Genomic DNA, 12,785 nt, shown 5'->3' on the forward strand with positions numbered 1-12,785 from the left:
GCGGCAGATGAAACCAAACGCAAAAAGATCGTGATTCTCAGCAACAATGTCCCCTTCGTCACCCTCCCGTCACACCCTCCCCGTCGCCCTTCCGTCCCGGGCCCCGTTGCCGACTTAGCTCCGGGTCCAGTTGCCAATTGCTGGAGCCGTCTCTATCAACAAAAAGGGGGGTGGTGTTTGATGTCTGTCAAGGGGGTGTCCTCGGGTGGCTGGACCAATAAGGTAGCCGGGGGTCCGACCGTGCCGCCTCCGGGCCCACCGGTCGGGCGGAGCCGGCAGCCCTGGAGAGGCGGGGCTTGGCAGCGGAGGGCCGGGGGAACCAATGAGGATGTCGGGCCGGACACGTGTATGGCGAGTTAGCGTGGAGCCCGTCGTTGGAGAGCTGCATCCAAGGGGACGGTCTGCTACACCGTACTGTGTAGAGACCAAGTCAGGTACGTACACAGTAGAGATTAACGAGCACCTGCAGCTGCATCGCTGCATCCAGGGCAGGCCGAACAACAAATCGAAGGAGACGGGAGCTAGTGAGGAGGGTGGCATGGATTGCACGGATGTACACGTACTCCTGCAATGGAACCCCGACAAATTTCGACAAATTTTTTGCAATCCGGAGGTTGTCTCGACTATCGCAGTTGCCGAGCTGACGTTACTATCAGGTTATCGGGGCCATTGGTAGGGAGACTTGACGAGGCGAAATAGCGCTACGACCTGAAAAGGCTGAAGTCGACAAATGAGGAATCCACCACAATACGGAGCGCAACCTCCAAAGTCACCTGTTGTTTCATCAATTAAGCGCTGCAAGCATGTGATGGAAGGCGAAAAAACGAAATGGAAGGCAAAAACGCCGGACTCGGGCAGGTTTCCACGTTCCAGGTTCCCCGTCGTCGGTTTCAATTTTGGGTAGTGTGTACGTAGTGTGTACAACAAAGCCGCGGCTGTGATTCCAAAGTCTCACCGCCTTCACCTCGTCGTCGACAACTCACCTGCCGGACGTGGGGAATCCCGACACAGCCCAGCCAACCGCAGTCAGCCTTGGCCTCGCTTCTCGCAGCCTTCTCCCACTGTGCGCGGCAGCATCCCACTTTCCTGACAAGCATCCAAAAAAGACGTTGGAAACGAGCCGCACCCTGGGCGACACTGAGACGCTGAGGATTCCTTCCACCCCCAGTGCGCCAAGAGCCAAAATCCCGGCAGTGCGGGGCAAACCCCGCCACAGTCTCCAACCAAGGCAGGACCACCTGCGAGACCTGCAGGCGGAATCCATGACGGCAGCGATTGACGATAACGAGACGTGAAAGCCGGATCTTGACACTGGACTCCATGACACAGCGACAGTCTCACCACTGAAATACTACTTCTGGAGTTTCCAAGTTTCCGGGACCAGGTGATCATTGTGGCATTGATGGTGTATATGAGTCACTACCGATAGTGAGTGCCCGAGTATCCAAGTCTCCGGATAGGTACCAGAGGTGACCTTCTCGCTCTCTTCTCTTACTCATGGCCGCAACCAACAAAAAAACCCTCAGGATCGGCGACAGCAGCTTCCAAGATGCGGACAAGGGTGTGGCCGATGCATGCCGCATGCCAAGAAGCCTCGGGACCCACCCAACTTTTTGCCCCAAAACTCGAAGCTTCCCCCAAGTCAACAACCTTCTGCCTTCCGCCTTTTTTCTTTCCTCCATTGCCATTGTGCTCCCCTTTGCTGCCTAGGAGGTGAAGTGAGGCCTTGGTTGGCGTGCTGTTCTTGTCTTGTTGCTGTTGTGTGGGAGTTACTGCTTGTCTCTGCCATCCAACACTACACCACATCTCCTTGCTCGCCCGCCTTCTCTGCATTCCTCCTCACTTACACGCACTCTTGGGCATCTTGGGGAGTTCTTTTCTGGCTGACCACAACACACCCCAACCCCCTCTGCCATCATGGCCAAGTCCAAAGGCAGGGCTGGCGACCAAGCCGCCCATGTCTCGGGCCAGTCCAACGAGCCCATGAGCCGTCCGGCGCATGCTCTCACCTACGAGCAAGTCGCCGCCGAGCTCAAGACCGATGTCCTCTCCGGCTTGTCTTCTGCCGAGGTCAAAGCCCGTCTCGAGAAGTTCGGCCCCAACACCCTGGGAGAGGAGGAGGGCGTGAAGCCTCTCCGCGTCCTCGTCGCTCAGGTCGCCAATGCCATGACCATGGTAGGGAGGCGCACTTACCCTTTCACCCTTTTGGAGCATTGACCCGCTAACGCCCCAAGACAGGTGCTCATCCTGGCCATGGCCGTCAGCTTTGGTATCCAGTCGTGGATTGAGGGTGGCGTCGTCGCCGCCGTCATCATTCTCAACGTCGTCGTCGGTTTCTTCCAGGAGTACTCGGCCGAAAAGACCATGGATTCCCTGCGCTCCCTCAGCTCCCCGACCGCCACCGTTGTCCGCGATGGTGAGGCCATCGTCGTGCCCTCCGGAGAAGTCGTCCCTGGTGACCTGATTGAGGTCAAGATGGGTGACACCATCCCCGCCGACATCAGGATCGTCGAGGCCAAGAACTTCGAGACGGACGAGGCCCTACTGACCGGCGAGTCTCTGCCTGTCCGCAAGCGCGAGCATGCCATTTTTGACGACAACACGGGCCCGGGCGACCGCCTCAACGTCGCCTACAGCAGCTCGACCGTCACCAAGGGCCGTGCCCGCGGTATCGCCTTCGCTACCGGCACCTTCACCGAGATCGGCGCCATCGCTGCCGAGCTTCACAAGAAGGAGCGCCGCGTCCGTCCCGTCAAGCGCAACCACAAGGGCAAGGCCGGTCCCCATCGCTACCTCGAGGCCTACACCCTCACCCTCGGTGATGCCATCGGCCGCTTCCTGGGCGTCAACGTCGGCACCCCGCTGCAGCGCAAGCTCAGCAAGCTGGCCATGCTGCTCTTTGGTATCGCCGTCGTCTGCGCCATCATCGTCCTCAGCGCCAACCGCTGGAACACGCGCCAGGAGGTCATCATCTACGCCGTCGCTACCGGCCTGTCCATGATCCCTGCCTCGCTCGTCGTCGTGCTGACCATCACCATGGCCGCCGGTACCAAGCGCATGGTCCAGCGTAACGTCATCGTCCGCAACCTCAAGAGTCTCGAGGCCCTCGGCGCCGTCACCGACATTTGCTCCGACAAGACGGGCACCCTGACCCAGGGCAAGATGGTCGCCCGCGGCGCCTGGATCCCCGGCCTCGGCACCTACACCGTCGAGCTGACCTCGAACGAGCCCTTCAACCCCACTCAGGGCAACATCCGTCACGACACCCGCCAGCCCTGCGAGATTGACTTCCGTAAGCGCGATGGCGAAAAGGAGGCTGCTCCTCAGGGCACCGTTGCGCCCCCTTCCGAGCACCTGGCCGCCAGCAAGTCTTCTCTCCAGAACTTCCTCACCGTGGCCGCTCTCGCCAACGTCGCCACCGTCTTCGAGAAGGAGGGCCAGTGGCACGCCCGTGGTGACCCCACCGAGATCGCCATCCAGGTGTTTGCCAGCCGCTTCGGCAAGAACAGGCTCAACCTGATGAAGGACGACGGCACCGGCCAGTGGGACGAGGTTGCCGAGTTCCCCTTCGACAGCGACATCAAGCGCATGAGCGTCATCATGAAGAACCTTCACTCGGGAGAACACTACGCCTTCACCAAGGGTGCCGTCGAGCGCGTGCTCAAGGTGTGCACGCACTTCTGTGCCTCGGATGACTCTTCGTCGAGCTCGGGCCAGCCCGCCGTCGTTCCTTTGACCGAAGACCGCCGCACCCAAATCATTGCCAACATGGAGACCTTCGCCGGCCTCGGCCTGCGTGTGTTGGCTCTGGCTTCTCGCAAGATGGTCGACACCCCGGACATCAACGAGGACACGGACCGCAACGAAGTCGAGCGCGATCTCACTTTCCTGGGTCTCATCGGTCTCTACGATCCTCCCCGTCCCGAGTCGGCTCCTGCCGTTCGCGAGTGCCACGAGGCTGGTATCGCTGTGCACATGCTCACTGGTGACCACCCAGAGACGGCCAAGGCGATTGCCATCGAGGTTGGCATCTTGCCCAAGCGCATGGACCGCATCAGCGCTGCGGTTGCCAAGTCGATCGTCATGACTGCTACCGAGTTCGATGCCCTCACCGATGAGCAGATCGATCAGCTGCCCGTGCTCCCCCTGGTTATTGCTCGTTGCGCTCCCAGCACCAAGGTCCGCATGATTGACGCCCTGCATAGGCGTGGCAAGTTCTGTGCTATGGTAAGCATTCCACTGCCTGTCTTTTCGTTTCCGCTGCCGACTAACTCTCCCCTTTTAGACTGGTGATGGTGTCAACGACTCTCCGTCTCTTCGTCGCGCCGACGTCGGCATTGCCATGGGTCAGGCCGGCTCCGATGTTGCCAAGGACGCCTCGGACATTGTCCTCTCGGACGACAACTTCGCTTCCATCGTCGCCGCCATCGAGGAAGGCCGCCGCATCTTCGACAACATCCAAAAGTTCATCCTGCACGTGCTTGCCGAGAACATTGCCCAGGCTTGCGTCCTTCTCGTCGGTCTTGCCTTCAAGGACTCCTCGTCCCTCTCGGTCTTCCCTCTCGCCCCCGTCGAAATCGTCTGGATCATCATGGTCACCTCGGGTATGCCCGACATGGGTTTGGGCTTCGAGCGTGCCGTGCCGGACATCATGCGCCGCCCGCCGCATCCTCTCAAGACCGGCGTCTTCACTACCGAGTTCATGGTCGATATGGTTGTCTACGGCGTCTGGATTTCCATCCTCTGCCTTGCCAGCTTCGTCCTGCGCGTCTACGCCTGGGGCGGCGGAAATCTGGGTGAGCGTTGTAACGAGTCGTTCAGCCCGGAGTGCGAGACTGTGTTCCGCGCCCGCGCCACTACCTTTGCATGCCTGACCTGGTTCGCCCTCTTCCTTGCCTGGGAGTTGGTTGACATGCGCCGGTCCTTTTTCCGCATGCAGCCGGGCAGCAAGCGCTACTTCACTCAGTGGTTCTACGACGTCTGGCGCAACCAATTCCTCTTCTGGGCCATCATTGGTGGCTTCGTCACGCTCTTCCCGACCCTCTACATCCCCGTCATCAACCACGCCGTGTTCAAGCACACGGGTATCACATGGGAGTGGGGCATCGTCTTCATCGCCGCCGGTCTGTTCTTTGGCGGCGTCGAGGCATGGAAGTGGGGCAAGCGCATCTATTTCCGGCGCCAGGCCAAGAAGAAGTCGGGCGTGCGCAACTGGAAGGACATGGACCTCGAGGAGCGCGTGTTTGGCGAGTACTTTAGCACGGGCAGCTCGACCGAAGGCCCGATTGAGGGCTTGCCCATGACGCCCGCCTCGACGACGACCATTTCGCAGGCCGCGGCCGCAGCCACTCAGGCTGGCGCGTCCAACACCCAGGCGGCGGAGACGACTGAGAAGGATAAAGCAACCCAGGATGCCAGCGCCAGCCCGCGTGATTGACTAAGAAGGGGCGGGAAGCCCCGGGTGATGATGAAGAAGGTTGTGTCGGCATTATCGGTCTCGAACTTTGGTGCGCGCTCTTTGGATCACGCTCTTTCGCTACCGGTCATGATGGTGATTGCTTTTGTCAGAGAGGTGTTTGGTGTTTGGAGTTGTGGTGTCGGGGAGGTGGAGTGTGGTGAGGATGGGGAAGTGGAAGAAAAAGGAGGTTGCAAAACTAACAGAAGCGTTGTTAGTGGGTTGAGTTGTTGGTCCTCTCGTTTTGGAGTCGGCCCACTCTTGGACAGGGTGGGTTCCTCCGCGACGCAGAGGTGGGGGATGAAAAAGATTGGAGACAGAAAAGGTAGATTATCGTTAGCCATAGCCAGCGTAGATTGGAAATTCGAGTTGGTTTTATGGCGAGTTTTGAGATGTGTGATGTGTGAAGTTGATGTGTCTGTTTGTAACGGTGGTGGTCGTAAGAGGATTGGTACTCCCATGTGGCCTTTTCAGGGCGTGCCCGACCATCTATTGTCGAGATAATCTACTTCGTAACTGCAGGATAACCGTTCCCCTTCCGGGCCGGATGAAAAACCTGTACAGTCTCTTGAATCGCGGGTCCTCTGCCACATCCTACGACCGCAACTGTGGTTGGTTGGGTTGACTGCGAGAAGAAGTACTCACAGAGTGAGGGTTCACAAACAAGCAAAGCAGGTCACTGGGATCACTAATAGATCATCAGACCAGGAGAAAGTGTGTGAAACAGGTCAACGGCGCCAAGGCCAAGGTGAGATATATATACGACCGAAGCATCCAAATATCTACACGTAGAAACTGATTTCTTTGGTTTTGTTTCCCTCCATCACCTTCATGGCGAGGTATCAGGTCTCTCTCCCCAATCACTGCTCTCCCACCTCCAGAGGCCTCAAGCCCGAAATCCAACTTGTACATTTCTGCACAAAATTCTTCACACCAACCCATGACTGACATTTCAAGCCTTGGGCTCCTCACGCTTGAGGCGGCGGCCAGGGCAGCGGGTAGGGAACGGCCGGGTCGAGGTGGTCGTGGTAGTAACCGGCTGGGCAGTCTCGATGGGAGTGGGAGTGACAGTGGGAGTGGGAGTAGGCTGCGTAGGCGTGGCATTGCCGTTGCCGTTACCACCGCCGGTGCTAGCGCCCGTCCAAACCTCCGGGCCGGGGATGGAGTAGCTGTTGAACGAGGTGTAGATGTTGAAGTGGATCCCGGGGTCGGCGTACGTGTAGCCCGTGTTGAAGTCAAAGTTCTGATCCGGCACGGCGGTGCCCGAGCCAGAGACTTCGATCTGCACGCACGACGGGTAGAATTGGGCACCCCGCGCCGGGTTGGATTCGAAAGTGGTTTCGGACTCGTGGTGCGCGATGATTTCCTGCCGGATGATGTACTTGCCCGGCGCGAGGGACGCGGGCAGGACGAAGTCGGTCTTGCCGCCGTTGTCGATCAGATCGTCGACGGCCCAGCGGCGGGTGGAAGGGTTGAAGCCCTGTTCGGCGATTTTGGTCCAGACGGGCCCCGTCGGGTTGCCGGTAGTGAAGGGCGCGATGTAGGTGATGATGGGGCCGAGGTGGGAGCGGTCGATGATGTCGTCGCCGCGGGTGTTGTGCAGCCACTCGAAGGTGAGGGTGTCCCCCGCCGATGCCTGGACGAAGTCCGGAACCGCGCGCCCGCCGTTGACGTTGCAGACGATGTCCGGGCTGGCGAGGTCTTTGACCGGGCTGTTGTTGGGGGGCGTGCGGATGTACACGTTGCGGCCGTCGCCTTGGTCGACGCCGTTGACCCAGACGCCGTACATGAGCGCGTGGGCGGAGACGCCGGTGGTGGCGTAGGCCAGAGCAAGAGTGGCGGCGTTGCGGAAGAACATGGTGGTGGTGGTGGTTCGAGGAGCGGTCAGGAAGTGGTATGGATGGGTGTGGTGTATGTCAAGTAAGGAGGAAGACAAAAAACGGTAGACCAGCTCAGGCTTGGAAGCAAGTGCCCTTGAGAGACCAGACCGGTTGGAATCAAGGAGTGAATGCGAATCGAAGAAAAGAACGTCACAGACTGGAAACGGCTGCTGGGGCCGGAAGAAGCGAAAGGAAGAAGTGTGTGGTGAGAAAGGAATGACTGTGTGGTGAAGGAGTGCTGAACCGCCCTGTTGGGTTGGTGAGGGAAAGGGGAAGTATCTACAAGTTGATGGGACATGACGGCGTCTTATATATCCTGATGGTGGACTCCATCATCTCTGCCCCCTCCTCTGATTACACAGCAACCAACGACATACATGCCCCTCATCCAAGACGACGGCGTCCCGCGGCCCAGGGACCGGGGACCAGGGACCTTGCGCGCATCAACAACATGGCCCGCGGCCTCGGGTGGCTCAACCGGGCATCACTCTCGATCCTGGCTACCTTGCCCACACGCAAGCGGACAATGTGTGATGGATGTGGCCGGCTTGGGGCGGCGACACAGCCTGGAAATGGGTTATGCATCCGCGGCCAAGCGGCTGTGATTGCAAGGGGAGCCGCGCATGCGTGGGATTGTCTGAAACCGCTAAGGACGCAACAAGACGCATGGCGGGGAGGGATCCACGATGATCACCCTTCGTCATCTGAAATGCGCATAGCATGGCATGATGATGTTTGCTATGGATGTTGTGCTTGACAGCGCGAGGCGGTGTTGTTGATCATCGCGCACATCGGCGGGAGTGCTCAAATGGAGGGGTGAGATGTGATGTTGATGTTGACTGACTTCTTTGTCGGCGGCGTGGCGTAGCGTAGCCCTGTGGTAATTGGTGGCCGATCCTCAACGTTGCCGCCAAGACGGGAGGCTCAACGGTTTGGCTACTTTGGTGACTTTAGCGTACCCCTGAGTTGGGTCACCTCCACCTCACATCTCACCACCACCCTGGTTCGCCTTTGTCCTTTATAAAAGACGCACGGTCATCGAACGGCAACTTCGGGACGAGTTGCCGGATGGTCGTCTTTGCAGACAAATCTTCTTCTGGTGTTGGTTGGAAAAAAGATCGACGAAGATCCCGAGGTTGTCATGGAGAGGTGGAAGGCAAGGGTCGCGAGCATGACGGCGGCTCGACATGTTGCCCCTGTCGATTCGTCTGGAAGCACTCAGATGTTTCCACCAATGTGATCAACTGACCTCTGCTGATATACCATGATAGGCGGCAAGTTTTGAAACAGCCGTGATCCTGTCCTTGGTTTCTCTTCCTTCTGATTCTCGAATCACTTTGTCCGCCATGTACGCAGGCCCACGGTCCATGGGGAAGCGGGTACTGTTGGACTCTGCGCTTGATCATCGCCAGTGACTGGGAGGGAGACGTTATTGGCGTTAGTCGAATACGTGTCCATGCCAAATACCGTGAAGGAGTTATACTCCGCATGTATGTACATCCATACTTCTTCCAGGCACTTACGCGCCGCCCAGGCCAAGTTTCAAGAAGCGTGTCACGCCAAGTGGCCGCCATGCCGCACCAGACCGGCCGCGCTGTCACAGAAGCTGTTGGTGATGCAGCTTCTGCACGAGTCCAAGCGAAGAAGCACGTCGAAGGCACATGTGTCGTGGACCTGAGGTGCTCCATGCATCGCTTGCGAAGAGCCGCACGCGCGGGAAGAGTCCCGGCGGCCGTCAAATTAATTAATGATACTTCGTAGCTATTCACTCCTGATCCACTCTTGCCCGCCAGGTATTCCGAGGTAACTTCGCGCTACAGCTCACCATGGAGCCGGGTCGAGCCGGGTCGCCTCGGAGGAAAAAGATAAATTGAGGCAAAGAGTCCCTGTCGGGGTTTCAAGGGTTGTTCACGGTCTGGGCCCACGGAGCATACTTCCATCATGGTCTTCTGGGTGGAACGGGCTGCATTCTCAATGTTTTTACACCGGTTGATTAATCTTCCATCACGCCACAGAGTGACGGAGGAGTCAGGTTCACGAGAAGATAGGCGCGAAGCCTGCAATAACACGGAGACTTTGCCAATCAATTGGTTGCCTTTCACACTGTAAGACTTTTTGATAAGACAGATTTCTAATCATGCACGGCGGAGGTGAACCGCTCAACACCGCATGAATGAACCAGAGGAGAGAAGAATGTGGCAGGGTGGACGATCGTCGATCACAAGCGGTTGGCTGGGTTTTATCGCTCGAGCTCTATCCTATAAGAGGGGTTGTTTACCCTACTCTTGGAATTGTACTGTGGTACATCAGGATTCTTCCCAATCATAATGTTTCTTAATCCTTGGACCTATAATAGTTGAGGCCGCCGGCACAGCCACGCCACAACAGAGACTGTGCGGACAACTTTCGCCGATGAATATATACCCAGCAAGCGGTATTTTAGAACCTGGGCTTCTTCTGATATTGCTGTGTTCATGAGATCATGCCGAAACAGCCCTGGAGCTGAACAAGTGTTGGCCCGGAGCAGGCATTGGGTCGAAGAATCGCCGGGTCGCCGACTGGGCACGGACGGGACATATTGCTCCTGGTAATAAAGGAAGGTGGGCAGCAAAAGCTCATCCAGGGCTCATCAACGTAGGAGCTACATTTGGATGAGTACCCCGAAGTTCTTTTATCAGAGCTGATGTTTGGCAGCCGATAGGTCATAGGTTTCAGGGTGTCCGAGCCAATGGGGAGGAAAGAGTAATCAATAAGTTCTGTTCATCTCCCTTTTCTCCTCGGCGGCATGCATATCACGGGCTAGGGAGAAACCACCAGGCTCGAACATAACTGTTTTGTAGTATCGCCATGATCATGGCTCTCACTTAAATGCATGGGTTCAAGCTTGATTCCGTCTTGCCCAAGGACATTGTGATGCGCGGAATTGGCCCCGTATTATGGAGGCATTCGACAAGTGAATTCCTCTCCGGCGGCTTACGGTCACAGTGCTCCCGGTTAGACTGATGTGCTACAAGACCCCGGGGGGGTCGACTCAGAGAAGGTGGTTAAAACATGATATATGTCGAGTTCGACTGTATATAGTACTTCGGCTTCCTCTACCTCATGTCTCATACGATCTATCCAATTATATGTCCATGATACTTCAACCATGTTTGAATGTCCGGAAGAGAACCTGCAACTGGTTGCGAGTTGTTTAATAATCTTCTCCACAACAACTGTTTGGTTCAACGACTTCCAATCGTGATTCAGTCGAACGGACATTCGACACGATTTCTCTCTTGGTACAGGTCTGGCGAGGAAGAAGCAGGGAGAGACACATTGAAAGTCTGTCTCTCTGGCCAAGGCTCTCTCTCGTCACCCAATCTCCGTGTCCTTGCATGGTTGGGAACCAACACCGGGGCGGGCGGCCATGATGCGGTGAGCCAGACATTGCCGCAAGGCTGTGTGTGGATGAAGAGTGAAGCGGATGCGAGAGGGAACGCTACGAGGAGGTGAGGGAATTACCGACCATGTGGTAGTTACGGTGAGTATTTAGTCGCAGGCGCGCGCAAATGCAGAATGCCATGCCATGTGGCAGGTGAGCAAAGGTGAAGGCGGGATGGGTGCGTAGTGCTGGATTGGGCATTGTTCTCGCCTTTTCTTCACCACCTTTTGGCAGTGTGGTTGGGTTTGTCTCAGACCTTGCTGAGTTGTTCAACTAATTATATACAACTAATAGTTTGTGACGTCTGCGGGCTGAAAAACGGTGGTCCAGACCAGAATCTCGGAGTCGTGGCTCAAATGACAAGTGAAGACAGATAATCCCCTAGTCCGTGCGTGGTTAAGTTGCCAGCCGTCGAAACGACGCCTGCCCAGAATTGCCGAGACCTCGTTAGACAATTGAGCGACATTTTGGCGGTGAGGCCTCAAACTCGTCACATCACGCTGGGGTCTGTATTGGACGGCAACAGGTAGCGTAGCGCACACTACACCTTACACGAATAAGGTGTACGGAGGGAGTCCGTAAGGCTCAGCGAAGACCGTCAATGTCTGCGACGCCTTACGGCGGGACGTCAATGAGCCTATTTTGGAAAATCGGAATCTCGCCAGTGGGATGCGATTTTTTTCAGGACACAAGGTCATCGCTTCTGCGTTGTGTTCACTTCTCCTGAGATGCCAGGATCTTGGTGCTATTAATTCGGTTGATCCCTGTGTTTGGCGAAGGGTTGACAAGGCATATTCCTCAATGAAATGGCCGACTTTCATGCGGTCGATGGCATGATAGACGGGGTGAGAGAGCATCTCGGTTGACGTTCTGGTCTCAATATCGGACAGCAAGCCGCTTTTGTTTTAGTTGATAGCAGGGGAAACGGTTAATCGAGAGCAGGACACGGAACCGTTTCAGGACTCAGCAATTGTGTTTGTCTGTCAGAGTTTGTAAGAAAGGTCTGTACGGAGGAGTATGACGGTGTTAGGGGGCGAAGGATTTCTTCGCCTCAGTGGCACGCTCAAGAACGCGTCGTCCAGGCTGTGTCCCTCGTAAAGTGTAAGTACCGCGCGTCTTTGTCAGATGCCGTGTCTGAGGCGTGATGCATCCCCCTTTGTTGGACCGTGGCGCTCCCTCTTCCACGCGGCGCAGGTATGTATTTGGAATCAAGACTCCTGACTCAGGCTCAGCAGAGGTCTTTGTGTCTGCGTACTTTGACAAATAAAGAAAACGCAAATGTTTGCCCTCGCTGAGCCGCAACTGTACTTCGGAAACGCCTGCCGAGGAGCTCCTCTGTAGGTGTTGTGTAATGCATGCTGACCGATGTTGCCCTTGGGAGGCAGCCCGGAGGACGGAGCCGTCCGGTGGATGTGCCGAGAGCCGAACGGAGATGGTAAGAGAGTGTGGCTGGAGAGGAGACAGGCTGCACCCTTGATTCGCTCCAGCCACCATAACCCCGCTGAGAAGGTATGCCCTTCCATCAGCCACGGTTGGCCTCAGGTGTGCATCTCCGGTGGATGAGATGTCATGGAAGGGAAAAGGAATGCGATCTGGTGCGGCGGCCATGTGTGGGATATGTAGGTATGGAGTCAGGCAGCCGTCGCGAAAAAGGCGTCATGCAAGCAAACATACACCGGATCGGGCGATCTGAGGGCAAAGCTTCTCGAAGGGATCTGCGGCTCAGCTTTTGTTCCTGAGATTAGCAGTGCTTTGCCGCAGTGATGCAGCTGGGGGAAACGCCTGGAGCCGGCACCGTTCCCAACGGTCCGAGTTGGTTCCCATGTACATGGATGTGTTGGCCTATTCGATGGAACTCCTCTTCCTCTGGCCGGTCGCATGTGTCAATATGTGTCCTGCAGAATTGCCAGCATTGCATGGCGCATCGTTGGGCTTCAATTGGGTGCAATTGGTGCTCTTCTTGCGATCAGATGACCTTGGCGTGAAGCGTGTCGAGCAGGCCGACCTAACAGTGCGTCTCCCAGGC

General features: G+C 56.8%; 5 protein-coding genes across 5 annotated transcripts; 3 read left to right on the forward strand and 2 right to left on the reverse strand.

Moving 5' to 3' along the window:
* Positions 1 to 187: 187 nt before the first annotated feature.
* Positions 188 to 1,322, reverse strand: VTJ04DRAFT_10890 (uncharacterized protein; the record flags this gene model as incomplete). Its single annotated transcript, XM_069358678.1, has 3 exons — positions 188 to 382; positions 443 to 640; positions 984 to 1,322. 3 exons carry the CDS (start codon positions 1,320 to 1,322, stop codon positions 188 to 190), a joined length of 732 nt encoding a protein of 243 aa, XP_069214218.1.
* Positions 1,323 to 1,497: 175 nt separating this feature from the next.
* On the forward strand, positions 1,498 to 1,887 carry VTJ04DRAFT_10891 (uncharacterized protein; the record flags this gene model as incomplete). Its single annotated transcript, XM_069358679.1, has 2 exons — positions 1,498 to 1,561; positions 1,724 to 1,887. 2 exons carry the CDS (start codon positions 1,498 to 1,500, stop codon positions 1,885 to 1,887), a joined length of 228 nt encoding a protein of 75 aa, XP_069214219.1.
* A 30-nt stretch (positions 1,888 to 1,917) lies between these two features.
* VTJ04DRAFT_10892 (uncharacterized protein) lies at positions 1,918 to 5,437 on the forward strand (the record flags this gene model as incomplete). The annotated part of the gene is made up of 3 exons (XM_069358680.1): positions 1,918 to 2,175; positions 2,239 to 4,227; positions 4,286 to 5,437. The coding sequence occupies 3 exons, from the start codon at positions 1,918 to 1,920 to the stop codon at positions 5,435 to 5,437; spliced, it is 3,399 nt and encodes a 1,132-aa protein (XP_069214220.1).
* Positions 5,438 to 5,464: 27 nt separating this feature from the next.
* On the forward strand, positions 5,465 to 5,982 carry VTJ04DRAFT_10893 (uncharacterized protein; the record flags this gene model as incomplete). Its single annotated transcript, XM_069358681.1, has 2 exons — positions 5,465 to 5,780; positions 5,930 to 5,982. 2 exons carry the CDS (start codon positions 5,465 to 5,467, stop codon positions 5,980 to 5,982), a joined length of 369 nt encoding a protein of 122 aa, XP_069214221.1.
* A 425-nt stretch (positions 5,983 to 6,407) lies between these two features.
* VTJ04DRAFT_10894 (uncharacterized protein) lies at positions 6,408 to 7,313 on the reverse strand (the record flags this gene model as incomplete). Its single annotated transcript, XM_069358682.1, has 1 exon — positions 6,408 to 7,313. One exon carries the CDS (start codon positions 7,311 to 7,313, stop codon positions 6,408 to 6,410), a length of 906 nt encoding a protein of 301 aa, XP_069214222.1.
* Positions 7,314 to 12,785: the final 5,472 nt, after the last annotated feature.

Source organism: Mycothermus thermophilus, assembly GCF_041956435.1.
Source record: "Mycothermus thermophilus strain CBS 625.91 unplaced genomic scaffold VTJ04scaffold_8, whole genome shotgun sequence".
Taxonomy (NCBI): Eukaryota; Fungi; Ascomycota; class Sordariomycetes; order Sordariales; family Chaetomiaceae; genus Mycothermus; species Mycothermus thermophilus.